At 42.0% G+C, this 19,868-nt stretch overlaps 3 protein-coding genes across 3 annotated transcripts; 2 read left to right on the plus strand and 1 right to left on the minus strand.

The window, feature by feature from the left end:
- On the plus strand, nt 1–3,781 carry LOC119738253. Its single transcript, XM_038213056.1, has one exon. It carries the CDS (start codon nt 156–158, stop codon nt 2,376–2,378), a length of 2,223 nt encoding a protein of 740 aa, XP_038068984.1. The 5' UTR covers nt 1–155; the 3' UTR covers nt 2,379–3,781.
- A 1,174-nt stretch (nt 3,782–4,955) lies between these two features.
- LOC119736401 (extracellular protease inhibitor 10-like) lies at nt 4,956–8,874 on the minus strand. The gene is made up of 4 exons (XM_038210421.1): nt 8,781–8,874; nt 7,550–7,660; nt 6,530–6,832; nt 4,956–6,079 (listed from the first exon to the last, which is right to left on the minus strand). Exons 2-4 carry the CDS (start codon nt 7,647–7,649, stop codon nt 5,709–5,711), a joined length of 774 nt encoding a protein of 257 aa, XP_038066349.1. The 5' UTR covers nt 7,650–7,660; nt 8,781–8,874; the 3' UTR covers nt 4,956–5,708.
- A 3,289-nt stretch (nt 8,875–12,163) lies between these two features.
- On the plus strand, nt 12,164–19,373 carry LOC119737701. The gene is made up of 5 exons (XM_038212246.1): nt 12,164–12,339; nt 13,188–13,266; nt 16,748–16,799; nt 17,168–17,422; nt 18,722–19,373. The coding sequence occupies exons 1-5, from the start codon at nt 12,293–12,295 to the stop codon at nt 18,784–18,786; spliced, it is 498 nt and encodes a 165-aa protein (XP_038068174.1). The 5' UTR covers nt 12,164–12,292; the 3' UTR covers nt 18,787–19,373.
- Nucleotides 19,374–19,868: the final 495 nt, after the last annotated feature.

Here is a 19,868-nt window from a genome sequence, read left to right on the forward strand (position 1 = left end):
TTTAAAAACCGTGCCAGTGCTTCATGTGTATTCATTCGCACGGTTTATACCCTCCAGTCGAAGTCGCTAATACGGACGGCAGGAATAGGTTGTGTTTGAATTAGTTGCTTGTTTGCAGATTGCAATGTCAGGACGCATATAGGGCCAAGCACAAAATGGCACATTGGATGACTGTTGTACTGTGTACCGTGCTCGTCGCGTGGGATGCTAACGGCCAGGCGATAGTAGTACAGCCGGTTGATGCTAAAGGAACCGAGGGGGTGACGAGCTACCTCAATATGGACGTCGAAGTGAGCAACCTGAACCAGGTTACCCAGGTGATGGCCATTCGAAGGGAGTCTGCCGTCATCATAGACGGACTCATAAAGCGAGAGGATGCCTTCACGAGCCTGGGTTTGGACTCGGACAAGTACTCTGTGTCGGAGACCATAAACTCGGACACTACGACCATAGAATACAGGCTCGAGCTGAGCAATCCAACGCGGGTTGATTCAGCGGAATTCACCTTTATAGTCTGTCGTAGATTAACACCTGGCGGATGCAACGTAAACGCGGTCCAGTTGGCGTCAAACACTGCAAGTTTCACGGTAAACTACGTCCCTGGAGTGGCATACCCAAACTGCACCTCGGATGGTCCACAATTACCAATGGGGAGCTTGGGCGATGGTGATGGTGAGAGGGTGACACTGGGAACACCAACCGTCTTGTCCTGCCTGTCGGAGATCGGTCAGCCCCCGGTCCAACTGACCTGGGAAAAGAACGGCACGGGGGTCAGTACGGAGAACGAGAACGCAGGGGTGTACCGATACGGGAAGCACACGTTCACCCCGTCCCTGGGGGACGAGGGGGAGGTGTTTGTCTGCAATATGACCCCGGGGCTCACGGGCCCGGACTACCTGAGCCGGACCTGCGTTCTGGGCATAAACGTCGTGTCCACGCCCGCGGTTGAGATCACGTACGAGGACACGAAAGGCTACATTATCGTGGGAAGCACGGTCGTTTTCACTTGTTCAGCTACAACGGAAACGTCGACTGTCAACGCCACTACATGGACTGTCCCAGAGGAGCTACAAAACACCACAGATCGCTACGAGATCAATGATGAGCAGTTCACCTTCACCTTGAAACAGGTAGAACTTGTAGATAATGGTGTCAATCTGACATGCATGGTCATCGATAATGAGGGCATGGAAGGATCTAGAGCTGTCACCCTCCAGGTCATAGATGCAGCTGACCTTCCTACTGACCCTGTCACTGTACCGACTGCACCCGCTATCATTCCAACTCCGACAACAACCAAGCAACCGGAGGATTACACAGCTATCATCATCGGCTCGCTGTTTGGCGGGTTGCTCCTTATTCTCCTCGTCGGGATGGTGATACTTTTTTACTGGAGGAAGAAGGCAGAGAAGAAGCCGAAGCCGGTGGACCATCCCAGCCACAATGCAAAACAAACTGCCAAGCCTCCAAGTACCGGACTGTCATCTAAGAACTACGAATCGAAGACTACCGTGACTCGCCAGCATGGAGCTACCGTGAACGAGGAGCAGTTGTCCCATGACCAGGATGTCTTGGGTTACAACGACCCAGACGTGGTCCCAAGAGGAAGCCGCTTGAATTCCCCCGTTCGCGGAGACTCACTGGAGAAACAAAGAGCAGCTCCATCGCGCACACTGTACGAAAACGTCCCTCTCAAAGATCGACACCCAGCCACGACACACGACAAATATCGATACGATACCGATTACGATCGTCCTGGGTACAACTATGATGACGGGGTTTTCATCGATTCCGGATACCCGGAGAAAGGCTCGCATCACGATGCCGAGACTGGTGAGGATCGATACCCAGATCACCATCGTTACGACGATGACAGCGACCGGCCGCCGTCGGATGTGGCAAGTTACAATTACGACAATCGAGGATACGACGGAAAATACGAGGACGAACATAGTCGTGACGGGCGATATGACGACCGGTACGGAGACTACAATGACAAAAGTTGGCCATCAGATGCGGACCACAAACACACGTACGACGACCGCGCGTACGACGATCGCGCGTACGACCAGGAACCGTACTCGCGTGACGATGGGAGCTACGAAGATGGGTATAGGCGAGACAGCTACGATAAACAATACGACGACCGGTACAGAGACTATGGGAAGCCAGACTACGACCAGAACGACCGAGGGGGTGACCCTTACCGCCCCTCCAATGATGACGAGGGATCGTACGGTAGACGCACTCCGAGCGATTACAGCGAGCAGGAAAGTTACAGTGGGAGTTACGAACCGACCGCCGATCGTTACGATAATAATTCTGGAATGTACACCTTACAACATGACGACTATGATGACAATCCTAGTTATGTTTGAAACGGAGTAATAACTATGGTTACATTCTGGGTATTGTCAGGAAACGTATAGAGTTAATGAATTATTAGAGGGAAAGAATAGTAAAGGGCAGGTGTGGTGGAAACGCAGCGAAGATATCCTCGTTAACGATTAAAGTACATGACAGCCAGTCAGTACAAGCTGAAATTGTCCCGATGAGTTGCAAGTAATTTTCGTAATTAAAATGTATAGGCCCCTATAGCAAATTTCTACACTGTTACATCACAATATTGCCCTATGTGTCCGAAAACACTTGGAACACCTGTCATATTTTCAGAGAGGCATGAAAATCTGTAAACACATTGTGTTTCACTGTTAAATTATTTTGTACCGACCGCAATCGTACGACCGCTCGAACATCATTTATCCATTTAGAAACTAGCGAGTGTACAATTTCCTCTCGATATTTACCATGACATTCGAGTGTTTTGATGTAATTATGTCCCGTGTGTGTTGTATGCACTGACAAAAAAAGTGATCAACCCTATGGCTTTATTCTACTCACGATGTTTTCAACACATCGACTTCAATTAGGCCTTTTAAGCCGTGCAATCAATTTTGACCAGCAATATTTTCGGAGGTTTATCTGTTGGTTGTTAATTATCTGAGCCTGCACGCGATAGCAATGTACATTGTAACAGCAAACGTGTTCTGTGTCTGAAAAAAAACTGTTAATACTTAACTTCGAATTGTTGAATCATCGACTCGCCGCCATGGCAACACCAACTTCGCCCATACGATAAACGCGTCATCGGAAATACGTCTTCGCCCCAGTTCTTTTTATCGAAAGACTGAAAATTAACATATTAATAAAATAACTGTCGATATTTGTTGATAATTGATTTTTCAAATCAATTAAATAACTGTCGATATTTCAAATAACTGTCGATATTTGTTGATAATTGATTTTTGTCGATATTTGATAAAATTGTATTTTGACAAGAATATAGTGGCATTGTATGTATTTGTATGGTTGTATATATTTGTAACTTACATTGCACTTGCCATCAATATCATGGCATTCATTCAAACTTGAAAAAAAGAAATGGGACATGTTATTTCAACTCTTTCTACTTAAGATATCATTTATAGTATATGATGATCCAGCTTGGGAAAGATGTACAAATGCATGTCGGAAAATAATTCTGACAATATTACATCTTTAAATGTTTGGTAAAGAATGAATGATTTTGATACAATGATGTAGTATTTGCCTGATAGGTTTACCTGCGCCGATTCCCGGCATATATTTGTGTAAAGTCACAAGAAATTATTAATTTGGTCATTGTTCCAGTGGTGGTTCTGTGAATAGATTCATTAATGTTGATGAAAAAGCAGTTTAACGTGTGCCCGACTCTGTATACAGGGTGATTAAAAAAAAAATGTCGGGACCATTTTTTAGTGAAGTTTTGCATGTAGCACTTTTATAATCTAGGATATAAAAGCCCAATTCACAAGCTTTCCTTTAGTTTAAGAATCATTCAAATTACTCATGTATGTTTTTAAGTTACGGAGTTTTAAACACAACCACTGTTTTGTCCACGGATCACAAAAAAGGCATGCGTTCTTTCATCAAAGCGAAAACAATTCACACACATCCCAATGTGATTTGTTTTCGTTTAGCTGAAAGAACACTGAACTTTTTTTGTGATCCGTGGACAGACCCTTAAAACGGCGGTTGTGTTTAAAATTCCGTAACTTAAAAAGTACATGAGTGATTCGAATGATTCTTGTACTAAAAGAAAGCTTATGAATTGGGCTTTCATATCCTACATTTTGAAAGTGATGTATGTAGAACTTCACTAAATCAATAGTCCCGACATTTGGGTTTCGTGTTTTTTTTACTCACCCTGAATATGCATGAATTGTAGACTCTTAGAGAAAGCAACATCACTGATCATGGATCATTAGGATGTTACTTGTCGTATTCAAGGATCGTGCAATTGCTTTAGCTATATTTCTTGTTCAAACGAATAATCACACAGATTTTCTTATAGGCGACTGTCTTTAGGAAACCATTAAATGATGCTGGATTAGCATCTAACTGCCAAAAAGGAAGAAATGGAGAAAAAAAACCCACCTGTAGCCGACATTGCGCATTTTATATTTCAATGTTATATATATATGTTTGTGGGCGTCGCCAGAATTGTTTCTAGTGGGGGGGGGGGGCAACTAGCACATTTTACCCAAAAATCCTTGTACTTTTTCTAGCATATTCGCAATTTATCATTTTTTCGAGGGTAGGCGGGGTCATTTTGCCCACCCCACCCCCATTGACACCCCTGCAGACGCCCATTTTGTTAAATGTATTAAACTAATAGCATCTAAGACTTCACACCCCTTTTCCTCTCTTCTTTTCTTTCTTTTTTCCCTTCCTTTTTGTTTTGTTTGGGGGAGGGGGCTTTTCTGGGGGAGGGCAAGCGCCTACCCTTGCCCCGTCTTGGCGACGCCCATGTATATGTTTTCGTACAAGACAGAGTACCCAAAGAATACCCACTTTGAGACAAGGGTCTTAAGATATTAAACTCCCTTCATAACAATGATACACTAAACAACAACTCTAATTTCCTTTCATTTTTAATTACATCAATTGTTGGTTAAGTACAAATGAAATAAACCCGTCTTCAATTTCAATAATCGAACTAAAAACTGTAATATTTCAAAGGATCATTAATATTTGTATTAATCTCAATGAATTTATAAAGTTGTCAAAATGAACAAATTATAACCCTCAAGAAAACAGAATAAATTGCACTGTAACTACACATAACTTAAAATGATTGCATCGTAAGTAAGATTTATACATCAATGAATGTTTTGACTGTTACATAATGTTCAGGTTTAATAAATATTCATACTTTTGTGACACACGCATGCGTGCTTGTTAATAATACGCGCCTTAGTCGGAACCTTCCATTAATAAATTCCAGAGTACAGATCGTTAAGGCGGCCTGGATATTCTCTCTTTTATATATCATTTTAATGAAGGATCGAACCACCCCTCAATAATAGCTTGGAAAGGGCCTAAATTCTATAAGCATAAAGTAATTAAGATTCATTAAACTGGCCTGAAATATTATCTTTGCCGGACAATGATTATGTTGTTTTACAGCAGTGACGTAGTAGCAAGTAGCAACGGTCATTGTTGGATGTGATTTGTCAAATGTGGATTTAATGTAATTAAATGGACAAAAGGGGACGACTAAAAATACCACCAAAAGACACCTATTCTGAACAGAGCCACCTATTGTGAAAAATTATTTGAAATAATATTCGAAATTTATCGCCACGCTACTGTTTTCTGCACTTATATTAAGGGACACATGCCCCCTCATATGCTACAGTTAGGCCATCTATTTTATTGGCGCAGGCATACGCCTCTAGAACGCAGGCCGAGCCGTACGTGGCCCCATCGGTGCCGCAGACCGGGGAAGACGCTACGGGACAAGAGGTAACGCACGTGGTTCCAGGGCCAGTGACTCCGGGGGCCGGTGATGATGCCGCGGTAGTCGGGTCGACGGTAGCTGGACCCGAGGACGATGTGACAAGGGCTGGTGGCGTTTGTGGCGTTGGCGGCGTTGGTGGGACGGTTGGTCCGCTGGGCGCGCTGGTGTCGGAAGTTGATACGCTAGTCATCGTGTCAACACTCGTTGATGGTTCAGATGACGGCGAAGTGGCTGGAGCTGTGTGGGAATAAAGTACCGGAATTGGTCTATATATGGTGGAACATGACGAATTTCTTAATTTCAGGCCATTTCTTTTCGGCAGAAAGAGTTAACCAAAACGTAGATGAAGTCCTAAGATAAAACTTTAGAATCGGTTCACACCCCCCTCTTTCGATGTCTGGAATACAATTTAGGGATTGATAACTGGTCTTATTATTTTTGCTCGTCCCGACAAACCCATCACGAGGCGGTGGTAGTATATTATTTCTCACTGTACGGAATTTGTGTATCCCAATGCATTCGGCGTGCGAGCAGAATGCATGGTTGGTCAATACCTACAAAAAAAAGCATACTTAGTAAAAGGGACCAACGATCATCAACGTCTTTTGATGGGGCGGTGCGGTGGGTATCAGCAAACTTCACTCAAAAGATATTTTTTAGGGTTTTTTATTTGACCTTTGAACTTACCGGAAGTAGTTGTCGTGACAGTATCCTCCTCTTCGTTGCTCTCAAGGCTGTTACTATCCTCTTTGCTCTCACTTTCCTTGTTGCCTCCCATGCCAAACCCGTTGACAGAGCGCGGTCTGGGGCAGGCGCCCTCAGCGACGATGGTGATGTTTATATTTTTCTTGCATGCTATCTTGTCTACAAGGCACGCGGAGGGGTAGGTGCGGTTGCGGAGTCCGTCGGAGGCACAGACGCGGCTGCGGCGTGTAGGGCGGGGACATCGGGAATGGCACTCGGGTCTCTCCGAGTCTTGATCACGGTGACCTGTTTGGTTTTTGACAAACAAGAGTTCAGATTGATTCCACCCAAAGCAAGTTGATGGCTTTGCTTACAACATAAATTTACGCTTATGATTACTACTCTGCTACCAGGGGCGGCGGAACCGGGGGGGGGGGGGCTGGGGGCGTTTCCCCCCCCCAGATTTTCCCAAGTGCCCCTTTTGCGGCCATTAATGTGCCCCCTCGAGCATTAAAGTGCCCCCTCGAGATAAAACCAAAATGCCGTTAAAGTATCTTACTATGTTTTACAAGTAACCATTTCCCAATAATGGTATAGATATTTTTGATATAAACGAGGAATATGAAAACCAAGGGGTGGGGGAAAGGTGGGGGAAAGGTGGGGGACCGTTGACGATAGAACACCCCCCCCCCCTCCCATACTTCCATTTGAATCACACACCAACGTCGTTATTTTCGTTTCTACTTAAACTGCGCAAATGTGTTCGTAGCAGAAAATGTGTCCGGATTAACATAACATGCTGTCAAACATACTGTTTAACTCCCAGATATGTTCAGTAAGTGTAGTCAGCCCCCCCCCCCCCCACCCCACTTGGGGTCTTGGGTTCACAATATTATTTAATAAAGTCGATGTAGATGGTACAGCGTTTGTTAGAGCTTTTCCCTATATACAGTAATGCATTGAGCCGTCTAAGAACAGAACATAATATGATAATTCAAAAACTTGCGTATACATTTTATGTACCTTTTTTGTGTCCATGCCCGCGTCGGCCAAACGGCTTAGCCTCATTCATCGTGACAAGCGCCACCATGAGGATTACAGCGATGATTGCGACTGCTCTCATTTTTATTTGATCTGTATCAGAAGAATGTTTACAACAATTTATAATCGACTCCAAATAATAAGAAATAGCTATTTGAGAAGTGTCGAAATTAAAGCATGTACCAACAATCAAGAAAAAGTTCAAACTCTTCACTCTTCAAAGAATATCGTGTATTCAGATGAGGCCAAAAGGGAAAACAAACTATTAAAACAATCCGGTAAAATAACGGGCCATTTCTGCTTCCCTTTCTAACTGCAACTTCCAAAATATTCCAGAGTTTCTTTTCATACAGTTTGATTTATTATGAGGTCAACCAAACAAGGAATTGGGGTTTCTTAAAATCTGCCCTCGTAATTGTATTGTCGAGAATCAGAAATGAATTCGTAATTAGCTGGTTGTTTTACTTGCTTGTGACTTTTTGCCATATACAAAAACGGCCTATATGTTTTCCCGGCCAATTTCCTGAAATGTTCATTCACTTCTGAAAATCGGTCATTCGTTTTCCTTTGAATTTGAATGCACGTCTTTAATCCCAAATCAATTCAACGAAAGTTCAATCGTTTTCATTGTCCGTGCATTCGGTTTTGAGAAACAGACGGCCAATTATGCTACCTGTGCATTCATTTACGCAAGCATACCATATTTCGCACAGAGTTCTGGGGAAAAAATCGTGGATGTGCAATCAAAGGCACGTTTTCCTCATTCAAAATAGCAGATTACATCACAGAACATCAACGTAAAAGTGAAATAGAATGGTCAATGTTTGAAATAGCCCTCTAAAAGCGAAAAAGAAGTATTGTAAACGAATCTGAATAAACATAAATGAAAGGTGCTGCTCAATCACTTAGGCCTAATTGATTGAACTGAAATGGACTTAAATGTTCTGATGGCGAAAATAAAACGCGTGTTCAGAGCGATTCTCAAATTCAGAGGAAAATGAATGACCGATTTTCAGAAGTGAATGAACATTTTAGGAAATTGGCCTGGAAAGCCTATATGTACTAAAATGCAATAATTGAAAACTGAGTTTAAAGAAATAAAAGGAAGAGTAAACTATGTCGGGATTACCAGTTAAACAACGAACGTAACATATTGTTGCAAAAATTTGCAAACTTAATAGAATAAAAGTTCATGAAAATAAACACTACTTACCTACGAAGTGTAGTGGTGCAGAAGACAACAGTAAACAACACAGTCAACAATACCTCCGATTGGTTTGAATGCTGGACGAGCCAGTGCAGTCTTTATATACCTTTAGGTCGAAGGTCATTGGTTGGTTCTATACTCATCCCAAAACTGCATTACTGGGAAATTACTTCCCCACGCGCGCACGGTCGTGGTGCGGTCAAGTCCAGCCGCACCACAACGGACGCGCCACATAACTGCACCCGGATTTCCTCTGACACTTACGTTGCCAACCAAAACAAAAATCTGCTATTTGGCATTGGATATTAATTTGCGGTTTACACTTTTTGAATCATCGAAACCTAGTCATTTGTCAAAAAATAATCATGAAACACAGCCTAGGCCTTATGGAAACAAAACAAGGACATGCACTTTTCAATATCTAGTTCGACAACGTCTGGATTTTCGATCTAACGCCACATAGATTTGGACAATCTTTCACGGACAAAATGCAAAACACCTTTTATCTCTAATATCATAAATGATAATCCAGTGTATAATGGGGTGAGATGAGGCAACTTAATTAAGTAACTGCGGCGTGGAACACTACTGACCTTGTGAGTAGGTTTTTTTTTAAATACGCTTTAATTACTCCGTCACTTTTTTTCCGTTAAATAAATAAGCCTTCGTTTCCAACACTTCTCATTGCTTTGTTTTTCTTATAATTATTGCTTTTCATGTATTTGTTCACTGAGGATTGAATGTCCTTACTAAGTGTTCAAGATCTACTGTTCCACTATCGTAATGCAACAGTCGTGGGTTCAAATCCCGCCGAAGTGGAAAAAAACTTTTTCTTCATTGCTTCTAAAATGCTCATGTTTGAAAAGTGTCAGGAATAGTGACCCAAATCTTCGACTTAAGTTCAATAGACCATTATCATGCTGGGCCATCATTCTTGTTTTTTCCCATTCAAATCAACGTAACCAAAGCGAGGCTGGAAGGAAAAATAGTCTGGTTCCTTTTTGCAAACAAAACAAACAAAACATTATCATTCAGTACTGTTATTGGATGCAGGGAACATGACTGAAATGGTGGCAGCATGATAAAGGTCTATAGCAACTCCCTCATACATGCAACCAAAAAAGAAAGTTTCCCTTAATACTTTTTTTGTCTAACTCAAAAACTACTGGGCACATCTTGCTCAAATTACTACTGATCAGTACAGCAATTCCTTAGCAATCCAGCCATACTCTTTGTTTGGCCCAAAACAGTGATAACGTGTACACAATTATGCAATTCATGACAAATAGTCCCGAAACAGTTGCACTTTTGTATACGTGCAAAGTGAGTGTGAACCACAACTTGCACGTATACAAAAGTGCAACTGTTTTTGGTATCATTGGTCATAAATTGCATAAATTCGTACACATTATCACTGTTTTGGGCCCAATAAAGGATATGGCTGGATTGCTAAGGAATTTCTGTACTGATTAGTCGTTATTAGAGCGACAGGTGCTCAGTAGTTTTTGAGTTAGACAAAAAAAAAATTCCTTTTTGGGTTGAGTGTAGTTAAAATTGTTCAATATTTTGTTGATATGGTGAATTGATTGCAATACAACCCTGAAAATAAACTACCAAATAAATGGCGATAATTAACTTGACGATGTTAAAAGATGATTTAAAATGATTGGCTTCAGTTTGTTTTAACTTTTTTTCACAAAGACAATCTGCCATTAGCCCCCTGTACCTTGGGTTGGTTTTTCGAAGGACCTTTGTGATGACGCACTATATGACACCACCGGTGCACTGTGCGGTTCCTCCAGGTGTTGATGCTATTCACGGGGTCGTTTGTGACGGTGGCCGGTGACCAGATTTCAACCTTGTAAACAGTTTTCGTCATGCATTGCCCACGTTTAGATGCATTGTAAACCTAGTATTGATTGCATGTCATTTTGTGAACACTTCCGTTAAATTTCTACAAAAGATCAGCGGAGACATCGAGGGAGCAAAATACATGCTGCAGCGTATCCAGCATTTGATGTCGGGGAGGGGGAGGGCAACCGCACATCCTCGCCGAAATGTAGACATGTTTTATTTCTCCGGCCACTTGGCCTCCGTAAAATCAAAAAGCGGCGGGGGGGGGGGGAGGGCTGGTACCCATCTTCCAAATGGGGGCGCTCTTCAAAACTGACTATAGTATGCGTACAACATAATAATGGACATTTTCATGGCGCATGGTAATGGTTGTTGAGCGGGTTTTCTTTGGTGGGATTTATGTCCGAGGAACTCTATAAACATTTATTTAAATCATTGCTGGCAAAAAAATGGTCAAAACATCCGCCAGGGGGGCAAAGTTCCCCCCCCCCCCCCCCCCTCTGCTGGATACGCCAATGAATACATGTACATCACGTATTTGAAGGGATATTTTTCCGCAGAAGGGGAGAGTACAATGTAGACGCTTCTAGGGACGGTTCTAGCTTTCAAGAAAATGGGGGTTGCTATGAGGGGCGGTTGTGTGAAGGTACGTCCGGGCATGCCACCCAACCTCCAATTACCTCCCACCTCCAATTACCTCCCCCCCCCCCCCAAACCTGATGCTTTCTCCTGCTGCATTCTAAGACAATTTGAGGCAAATGAGGAACTTTATAGTTTCATAACATTAGTCAGTGGCTGAACGGGGGGTGGGGGCAGTTGCAACCCCTGCCGCCCCAGTTCAACACCGTTCTTCAAAGAAGTATTGAAAATATTAGGGTCTTTCTTTTTCCTTAAGTATAACGATAGGCCTACATATTACCAATTAATGGGTTGATAAAGTTGTAGCCATGACGAGAGGTTTTATCAAGAAAACCAAAGTTGGAAAACTATGCTTCACCATTTTTTTTGTAGTAGGATTAAATGTATTAAATTTACTTTAAGCTAGGCTTACAATTTTATAGTTTCACACGTTTTTCTAAGTTTTCTTGCCTAAAAATAGGATATTAAAATGTATTATTATCATAGCTTGATGATATACCGGTACATGTACATTGAGGGAAAATCGTGACGGGAGACTTGAGTTAGAGAAGGGCCAACTGTAAATTTGTGTTCCCTCCCCGGCAATTAACGAAACAGTTTCAACTTCCAACTCAAATTATAAAGTGCTAACTATTCATTTTAGATTTCCCCTCGATTCCTGCTGAAATTGCTCTACGTTTTCTCTCCAAGGCTATAGCGGGCCCACTTCTCGGACAAAGAAGTGCAGCTAGTGAAGTGAAGGTCGCAACAGGAATGGGTCGCATAAGCCCCGAGTCTCGCAAACAGATCGTTAATTAATTCCCCTCCCACCCCTGCAAGTTGTAGCGACCTCTGGTAACACACGGGAAGTTCGTTTACCGTAACGTTAGCAACAAGCGTCACCGGCGCTTCACCCCCACACAATACCCGACGCATGGTGGTCTGTGCAACGAAACAGAGATCCGCCGCGTGTAGATCGATCACGCTTCACACAAAGGGACCACCACAACACCCCGTGTACTTCTTGCATTTCTAGCGCCGTCAAGATGGCGAACATTGACGCACTTCGACCCTACTCACCAAGGAAATCTTCGTAAGTTCGCCCATCTTTGTCTCTTTAGTTTCAGTTTATTTAGAATTCTTGCCATTTTCTCATGTCTCAACTTCGGGATTCCATACTTTCGATCTTATGAATCCAACAGAAGATGAACAGTGCGTCTCTGTAATAAACGGCCCTCGTATCACTTTTGATTTGTTGACAGCAACTTTCAGGTTAAACTTTCGTTAATAACTGTGTAAAAACTGATTCTTTTTTCACTTTTCCCCTCTGTGCTTCCATACCTTTTGCGTAAAAGGAGCCTGAGTGTTTTTTCAAAGACCAATTTCATGCCTATATGCATATTTTCCTTGTATAAAACTCATCATCCATTCGGAGCAAGTCAGGTATGCAAAATCTCTTTTGCGATGAGCATGTCTCATGGTCTTCTCTTTCATGGTCAAAGATGTTATTTTCTGATGTACTATTTCACCCATTTAATAACATTTTTGAATAAAAAAAATCACAAGAACCCTTAATTAACCTTATATTCATCGTGCCAAAATCTCATCAATAACTAACCCAAGTTAATCTTAACCTTAAAATTGTTTTTTTGTAAACGGTAGTCAAAACAATAGAAGTGTGATAACATTCAAGATAGGTACAAAATTTTCTGTCGTTTTCTAGTGATTTCCATCCAACCATTGTCAAAAATGGCGCAACTTTAGTGTGTAGGTTTACCTCCAATGTGTAATATAAATCCACATAATTGTGATATTTTTACCAGTCAAGTTTTTTTTCGCTGGCGCGCCCCATCCTTGTTTGGACACTTTAGTGACAAAAATACATCTATGAACATAATATCTGCACATTCATTCCCCTATTTTAACTGTCGTCCTGAACAGGATGACTTTTTGGTCCCGACATGACCCCGTCAAACTCCCCCAGGGCTACACAGACCACTGGACCAAGATGCATGCGAAGGTAGGTGTTGTTAATATTGTTAGCGTCAAACTAGTAGTAGACACACGGGGTATCTCTCTGTTTGTTGTGTGATAATACAGTTATCTTTTATTAAATGCGCGTTGTGTTTGCCAGACAAAAAAGAATGAGAAGACTTTGATCCTGAAACACTTCTGCTCAGAACAGACAATTCTTGTTATCGGATTATGGGGCTCACAGAATTGTAACGGGCAGGACTTAAACTCAACCACGTAATCAGCATTTCTCCATAATTGATGGTATTTTGTGGAACTTCGTATGTCCGGCCTGCTCTGCTGAAATATTGTATTTCATGGAAGTCTCCCACTAACGAATAATGAGACAATCAGCAAAAGCCAATGAATCTAATACGCTCCGAACTCTTTGGTCTCGCGTTCATATTGCTTCAGGTTCTTTTTTTGTACTAAAGTTAGTGATCATTCGATGCTTGTCAAGAATGAGAACTGAGTTGAAATCAATTCCCTGAGTATTTATGTACGGCCATGGAGAGATCAAAACATTTCTGGTATGCTCGGAAAGTGCAGCTTTACAAAGCGGCTAGAATGGTAATCTCTGTTTGCGAGGACGATGTATGGCTTTACCCACAGCTTGGCACACAGATGGATTTGTATAGGCTTCTCCAGCAGTATGATGTTTGTTTAAGAGATCAAGGCCCGATTGCTCCTCCACAGAAAAACAAACTCGCCTGCCTCATCAAAGAAGTCTGGTAGGCTATGAATTATCCCCTTGCACAGCAAGGGTCTATGATAATGCGAGCAGATTCGGCGATTGATTATGCAAAACAAGACTGTGTCTTGATCTCCAGATTCTGACCATTCAGCGGGCGCCTTTTATATGGGGTCTTTGGTGCCCCGTTGAATTACCAAAACATGGCATAGCCAAATTGACCTATCAACACCTTAGTCCACATTTCTGATCGAAATGACGTCACAACTTGCGCGGGGTTGCATACAAGTTGCATGCTAGGATATATTAGATGTTCAGTGTGTGGCTCTACACATGTGAATGTATGATACTCAGACTAGAAATCTGGTAGTTGAAGTTGGACATTTGAGCGATATGAGCGAGCAATTGTCTGGTTACAGTAGACATAATCATCTAATGATGGAAATTATCAGACTTCGGTCTAAAACAGGAATTATATAGCTTGTTTTTTTTTTTAATAATAACAACGCGTAAACTTACGTTAGTAAACCTGGGATTCACGTCCATTTTGTTCCACCCAACATGACGTATTCGTCGCAACTCATTCGCTCAAAAAAAATATGGCCTATTCCTTTTTCATCGGCTGGACTTTGGGCGGTCCCTAAGCTTTTTCGGAATTCGCTAGTACAGCCCAATTCAAGGTACGGTGATGACCACTGATCTCTTTCACACTACATTGTAGTTCTAAGGACACGCAGACCTCGCGAAGCTTTGTTGGCATGCAGGTCAATCATAATTCTGTCTAGGTGCGTGTGTCGTGCGCACGGGAAGTGTTGTACCAAGGTTATCGGCTAAACAATATTTATCAAATAGGCCTTGAGCCTACAGCGCATCATAGATGTTGGGTACGACTTCAATATTTCAACCTCTCATAATCATTTGCTCATCGAAAATTGACGTTATTTGACATCGGAATTGATACAGCAGGTAAAATGTACTCACGGCTAGGGGGCAATGGTATACAAATATTGAGTGGCTCAGAGAAAAGGAGTATTATTGTCGCATGGTAAAATCTGGACTTTTCTATTGAACGAGGGGAAGCCGAGTGAAATGGAAAAGTCCAGATTTTACCGAGCGATAATATTCCTTCCTTTTCACAATTTTAAGCCACTCGATATTTGTTTTACATAACTGACCCTTGTCATTTTATTTACAGTTAAAACTGAACTTCTATTTCATTACAAAAATTATTGATAGGAAATGCATTTCTCTCTTCCAAACCACCCCCTTCACAAAATGTTTGAACCCAACTCTGCAGCTACTGGCTCTTGGGAACAATACGCTCAACGTGCACACCAGCTTACATTTGCACACAAATACCGCGCCATCTTAACAGTTGAATAGTATACAATTATTGAATGACTAGTGGAATGGGAGGAACATTTATCGCAAGGTAAACCTGGACTTCCTCCATTTCACGATGCGAAGCCGAGTAACCTGGAAAAGTCCAGATTTTACCGAGCGATAATAGTCCTCCACTTTCACAATTTAAAGCCACTCAATATTTTGTTTTATATAACTGACATATAAATCCTTGTCATTTTGACATCTCCAACTATCTTCAGTCTCCTGACGATGACTAGAGCAGGCTAGTCGAAACGTTGAGACCAAAGACAAGTTCTTTTAGAACTTACAGCAGGACTGTTCTAAACAGAACAAAAACTACTTAGCAAGTTGATAATAAGCAGGACAAGTTCTTCTCAGAACTAATATCTTCTAAGCAGTAGTTATTACCACATGGTGTTACCGCAAAAACCGAAACGATACCGATACCCCACCATGCAAAGCCTCAAATCTTATATCATTTTGACATACTTGTTCTTTTATTTTGAATACAAAATTGGTGGAAAATGTGTTTCTCTCTTCCAGACCACCCTTTCGCGAAATGTTTGAACCCAACTCTGTAAAGCTGGCTTTGGAACAATACGCGCTACGCGCGACGCTGAACGCGCACACCAGCACGATTTGCACACAATTAAATACCGCGTCATGGAACAAGCATCGATCCTAACTGTTGAATAGACCGCTTGCAGACGCGATCGATAAACGCGCGAAGGTGCAAACGCCATGTTGTGGGACAAAATGTGCATGTATAGATATACGCTTGTTCCACAACATGGCGTCACGCGCCTTCGCGCGTCTATTATCGAACGCGTCTGCAAGCGGTCTATAGTATTTCCCATTCACCATGGGCGAATGGGACTTTCTGAGCCCCGGTGTGCATGGGAGCAATAACGAATGTCACGTGAGTTCCACCAATCCACCAATCCACCAATCCACCAGATGTGAGTTCCACCAATCAAATGACAAGGATCTGTATGTCAGTTATATCCGGTTCGTTAGTAAAAACGTCATACACGCGCGCACACCACTGATTACTAGCGCCCATTGGCTGCAAACGCTCGCCTGCGTTAACTTCCGGTTCAAATCGTGCAGAAAGTGCCGGAGGTGACGTCACACTAACGCACCGGATAATAACTGCATGCATTGGTGAAAATTGACATGGCATTCAGTGACGGTGTCATATGAAAATCCGACTCCTATGAAAATCGGACCCCTTTTTCCCAATTATTGGTTAATCCCTCGCACGTGACAGGTCACTCTCCCATAATGATCCTAAAAATAGCATATTATCGTACTCACGCATGTGCAATACTACCAATGAGTCCACATTTCATGGAGTCGGATATTCACGCTACACCGGCATTTTTTCTCATTATATTTTCATGGAATTTTCTACATGCCTTTTTCTTTTCAGTGCACTACTTTTCAGGTTGCCATGCCCTCCGGGAAAGTTATCAGTCACGGAGGTAAGTGTCAATGAGAAGAGTGTAGCAAAAGAATGTACACCATAAATCAAATATACAGGCTTATATGTGCCAAGCAGATGTCAATATTAAGACATGCCGTGTCCTTACAGGGCCACCTTAAAAGCTTCAAAACGCTTGGTGGCACCAAACTTGTTCTTTTAAAATGTGTACGTATTTCTCTTTGTTTCTTAGATTACGGCTCAACCTCGTTGCCATGGGTACGAGATCTTGCTGCGCCATGTTGTTTGCTTAAATTGCAAAATGGAGACTGCCAGTAGTTATCGTGACAAACACAGAGTCCGAAAAGCTCACAATATGGCTGCTCAATATAGCCTTTTTTCTTCAAATTTTATGGGTATTTTTGACAGGTCTCCTTGCGCAACGGGCACCGAAGACCGAGCAGGTTGCCACCTTTGAGTACACGAGCAACGGCACGCTCAAGCGGGTCGGGGACCCGACCTTCACCCAGGTCGTGGTGTCGGGGCTGAACGGAACCTTACCGGGGAACTATGACAGAAAGCGGCAGGTGCCAGGCAGTGCCCGGTCGCTTAGGACAAGCTTTAATGACAAGGCAAGGGAGGGGTTCAACTACTGGCAGATTGACAGACCCAAACCTACCAAATGTGAGTACATGCACATGTACATGATATTTGTTGAGGGGCCTACACGTACATGATAAACAAAGTCAAGTCATAAGTCCATCACAAGTCAATCAAATGTCAACCACAAGTCCATCACAATTCAAATCAAAAGTCAATCAGAAATCCATCACAAGTCCATCACAAGTCAAATTACAAGACAATCACAAGTCAATCACAAGTCAATCACAAATTAAATCACAAGTCAATCACATGTCAAATTACAAGACAGTCACAAGTCAATCACAATTCAAATCACAAGTCAATCACAAGTCAATCACAAGTTAAATCACAAGTCAATCACAAGTCAAATCACAAGACAGTCACAAGTCAATCACAATTCAAATCACAAGTCATCACGTCTATCACAAGTCAATCACAAGTCATTCAACAAGTACATGCAAATCATCAGTCCCTTACAAGTCAAATCACAAGTCCATCACATGGCCACAATAAGTAACAAGGTATGAAGAATGACAAGGAATGCCTTGTCAACGATCTTTTTATTAGCTTCTGACCGGCGAATGATTTGTCATTGACTTGTAATGACTTGACTTTACAACTCCAATCGGACTAATACATTGTTATATACGATTGGTAACAAGTAATTGTTGTGACCATTATTTAAGGAAAAGTTAGCGGGCAACCACTTAAAGTATTCAATACTGTACAAAACAAATTTCATTTACAGAAAACAAATACGGTGTTTTGGGGGAACAAATTATAGTATTCACACGAAATTGAGAGAACTTTGAAACAAGTGCCAATGAGAAATTCAAATTCATTTACAGAAAACAGAACGACACTGGGCACTGAATTTTTTGAGTAATTTCTCTGCCTATCTTAAAGAATCATTTGTGGCTGATTTAAAAATACATGTTATGAAGTTTACAAGTTGTTTTTCAAGCAACACGGCCCCTCTACTCAAATACGGTCTCAATGAATAGTAGAATTGGATTTGTAAAATTATAATGCATGTATGCATCATGTAGGCCGGCGCAGTGGTTACTTTCCTCGCCTTCCACCGGTGTGGCCCGGGTTCGATTCCTGCCCTGGTCCACATGTGGAATGGGTTTTCAGCCCCTACCTGATTCCGTGGGTTTTCCCCAGAATATTCGTCTGTGGTTTTTCGTCCCATCACCTCTTAAACTGTAATTTCTTCTCATCGTCTTCTCTCTACAGGTTTCTTCAGGCTTGCGAGCTGGTACAAGTGCATAGGGCACTTTTGATTTCACCCTTTCCTGAGAGTTCTGACCTACTTTTTTTTCTGTGCTTGACTTTCAGTTGGTCGCTGCGGAATTGGATCAGCGAACACTATACTTGGACTCGGCAATTCCATTAGGACGTGAAGCACATACGGCATCAATCCACGGTAATCGGCCTTTTAGCATATATGGCAAATGTAAGCTAATTTATTAGCTTCTATTCTAGCTTATAGGGCCCATGCAATGTATTTTTTTAATGCAATCCTTCGAAATACACGTCGCATTTAACCCTATTTTCAATTTTCGTTTTGCCATTTTCAAGGGTATTTTGGTGCCTTTTTTTGTTTTATGCCACTTTCCATATTCATGCGCAAAAGTGTGATGTCATTTCCGGCAGAAACCTCAATGTTACAGCTATATTTCAGCACCAAAACTCCCCAGAATTTGGATAATTCGCTGTCGTTACTTTTCTTTTCTTTGGCGATTCGTTGTTGTGTCAGTACATGACAGTGTGCCAATGAGCAAACTTTTCTCACAAATATTTCACTAAGCATTTTTTTGGGCTCACAGTTTGAACAGAAAACCCCTGAAGTGAACAGTGATGTCTTCTTCACATGACATCACAGTGGGGTCTGCTCATAAATCCGACGCCTCATAGGTCCGACGCCTCATAAGTCCGACAAAATCGCATACCCTAACCAAATAAAGACCCATAACTCCGACGCCTCATAGGTCCGACGCCTCATAAGTCCGACGCCTCATAGCTCCGACGCCTCGTAAGTCCGACAAATTAAACGCCTTTTCCGACGTTGGACTTATGAAGCGTCGGACTTATGAGGCGTCGGACCTATATGAGGCGGAATTAATATATTTTAAGCCTCATAAGTCCGACGCCTCGTACGGTCCGAAATGTTGGACTTTTGAGGCGTCGGACCTATGATACGGCCCCAACTCAGCAAAATGTTTTAAAAATGTTTTAAAAATTGCATCTTTCAATAAAATTTACCAAAAAGGGATGTCAAATAGATTCATACATTTAAGAGGAGTAGGAAGTTGCACAAAATAAGTTCGAAAGAAAAATTCACTTCATTGACCCTTTGAATAAAGCTATGACTTGTTCAAAAATTGCGATTACTTTTCCACCAACTATTTGTGCTAATGACTGAAAATATATTATTATAAAAGCGCCTAACACTTAAATCGGAGGTAACCTATACCAAAATCTT

This window comes from Patiria miniata, unplaced genomic scaffold (genome assembly GCF_015706575.1).
Source record: "Patiria miniata isolate m_02_andy unplaced genomic scaffold, ASM1570657v1 HiC_scaffold_3, whole genome shotgun sequence".
NCBI lineage: Eukaryota > Metazoa > Echinodermata > Asteroidea > Valvatida > Asterinidae > Patiria > Patiria miniata.